The 2,500-nt window shown below is 36.1% G+C and overlaps 1 protein-coding gene across 1 annotated transcript in view; it reads right to left on the bottom strand.

Annotated features, from left to right (window-relative positions):
• Positions 1-1,024: 1,024 nt before the first annotated feature.
• lrrc18b (leucine rich repeat containing 18b) overlaps positions 1,025-2,500 on the bottom strand; it is a 4,419-nt gene continuing 2,943 nt past the window's right edge. The window contains exons 2-3 of the mRNA XM_073918046.1: positions 2,126-2,500; positions 1,025-2,043 (exon numbers count right to left, since the gene is read on the bottom strand). The exon at positions 2,126-2,500 is cut by the window's right edge and continues 476 nt beyond it. Coding sequence (XP_073774147.1) covers positions 2,204-2,500 — 297 coding nt within the window. The 3' untranslated portion in view covers positions 1,025-2,043; positions 2,126-2,203. The remainder of the gene's footprint in view (positions 2,044-2,125) is intronic.

Raw genomic sequence — 2,500 nt, 5'->3', positions numbered from 1 at the left:
ACGCAATGGCATTCATCAGCACTTGCTATTCACAAGAAGAATAGATGATGGTGACAGTAACACATCTTTTGATCATGATATGTCAACCATTAATTAATTAATTAGTGTTACTTAATTACTAATGTTAATAAAAGTTACGAATTGCCATGAGATTGTGTTGGAAATAGAGACTAAGGAAGGAAAATGAATGAATGAATGAATGAATGAATTCATTCATTCATTCATTCATTCATTCATTCATTCATTCATTAAGAATAAATTTTCTTCTTTTAGTTGTTTAAGTCCCCAAAGTGGCAAATCTACAGAGCCTTATTTATTCATTGATCACTTTTTTGTGACTTGTAATGTCATCAGATGTCCTCTAGACGGCAGCAGTGAGAACTGAAGCGCCAGTGAGAACTGTTTAGATCTTTGCTGTTCCCTAGTGGTATATAACAACCATTGCAGGGTAATTGAACGTGTACATAGTGTACACTTGTAATGTTGGAAACCTGTAACCATTGACTTCCAAAGTATTTGTTTTTCTGAATATGGAAGTCAATGGTTACAGGTTTTTGTGTGAACTGCCCCTTTAATTCTCATCTTCACCTCAACACAGCCTGGTTTTCTTGTGCGACAGAGTTTGGCTTTATGCGATCCGCAAAGATAGACTCCTTTAACGTAGTACCGCGCTCATTCGACTATTCTCTTTCCTCTCTACATTTCTTCAGACAGTCTCTTAAAGGAAAATCCGCTTAAAAGGAGATATTTTGAAAAATGTTGGAAACCTGTAACCACTGACTATGAAAATCATGATTACAGGTTTCCAACATTTTTTAAAAATATGTTCTCTTGTGTTCAACAGAAAAAGGAAACTCGTGTGTGTGTGTGTGTGTGTGTGTGTGTGTGTGTGTGTGTGTGTGTGTGTGTGTGTGTGTGTGTGTGTGTGTGTGTGTGTGTGTGTGTGTGTGTGTGTGTGTATATATATATATATATATATATATATATATATATATATGTATGTAAATGTATAAATGTATAATGTAAAATGAGAAAAAAGATTTATTGGATTTACTAAATGTTTTTTTATGTAAGTTGTTGTAAACAACTTATATGGTCATAACGGAAACAAACACATTAAACAGAATAATCTTTAAATTAATTTGTTTTTTTAAATTGCAATCCACTCAAAATAAGTTATTTTGAAAAAATGTTGTAAACTTGTAACCATTGACGTGGACAGAATTTGTTTTTCCGTCTATGGAAGTCAGTGGTTGCAGGTTTTCAACATTCTTCAAAATATCTTCTTTTATTTTCATCAAAACTCTTGCATTTTTTTTTAGATATAAATAGTTGCAAACATTTTTTTATGAGCTGAAGTTAAACAATCAAACTTATTTATTTAAGTTTAATTTAACTTTGTTTAAATTGCAATCTTCTCAAAATAAGTTATTTTAAAAAATGTTGGAAACCTGTAACCATTGACTTCCACAGTATTTGTTTTTCAGATTATGGAAGTCAATGGTTACAGGTTACAGGTCTTCTTTTATTTTCATCAAAACTTTTTTGCAATTTTTTTTAATGTAAATGGTTGCAAACATTTTTTTTATATGAGCTGAATGTAAACAATCAAATTTAATTTATTAAAGTTGAACATAATTTCTTTGTTTAAATTGCAATATTGGCGACGCAGTGGGTAGCACGTTCTCCTCACAGCAAGAAGGTCGCTGGGTCGCTGGGTCGCTGGTTCGATCCTCAGCTCAGTTGGTGTTTCTGTGTGGAGTTTCCTCCGGGTGCTCCGGGTTTCCCCCACAGTCCAAAGACATGCGGTACAGGTGAATTGGGTAGGCTAAATTGTCCGTAGTGTATGAGTGTGTGTGTGGATGTTTCCAAGATATGGGTTTCGGCTGGAAGGGCATCTGCTGCGTAAAAACTTGCTGGATAAGTTGGCGGTTCATTCCGCTGTGGTGACCCCAGATTAATAAAGGGACTAAGCCGACAAGAAAATGAATGAATGAAATTGCAATCTTCTCAAAAGGAGTTAATTTGAAAAATGTTGGAAACCTGTAACCATCGACTTCCACAGCATTTGGCTTTCTGACTATGAAAGTCAATGGTTACAGGTTTCCAACATTAAAAAGGAAACTCATTTACTCCACTTGAGGAAGAGAAAATAGTGAGTGAATTTTCATTTTTGTGTGAACTGCCCCTTTAATTCTCATCTTCACCTCCACACAGCCTGGTTTTCTTGTGCGACAGAGTTTGGCGTTATGAGACCCGCAAAGATAGACTTCTTTAATGTGGAAGCCGCGCTCATCCGGCTGTCCAACTTCTCTCTTTCCTCTCTACACTTCTTCAGACAGTCATTGCACAGACAGTCCTCCTTCACCAGATACAGACTCTCCACTCTCTGAATCCGATCCACTTCTGGATCCTCATCTGAAGGGATTGGGTTGGATTTGATGTTCACTTTCTGCAGTTTGGGGAGGTTTTGTAGACTCTTAGGCAGCTGCGTCAGGAG

This window comes from Danio rerio, chromosome 12, assembly GCF_049306965.1.
Source record: "Danio rerio strain Tuebingen ecotype United States chromosome 12, GRCz12tu, whole genome shotgun sequence".
Classification (NCBI taxonomy): domain Eukaryota; kingdom Metazoa; phylum Chordata; class Actinopteri; order Cypriniformes; family Danionidae; genus Danio; species Danio rerio.
The sequence above is the reverse complement of the archived record's forward strand: the minus strand, read 5'-3'. Positions and strand labels throughout refer to the sequence as shown.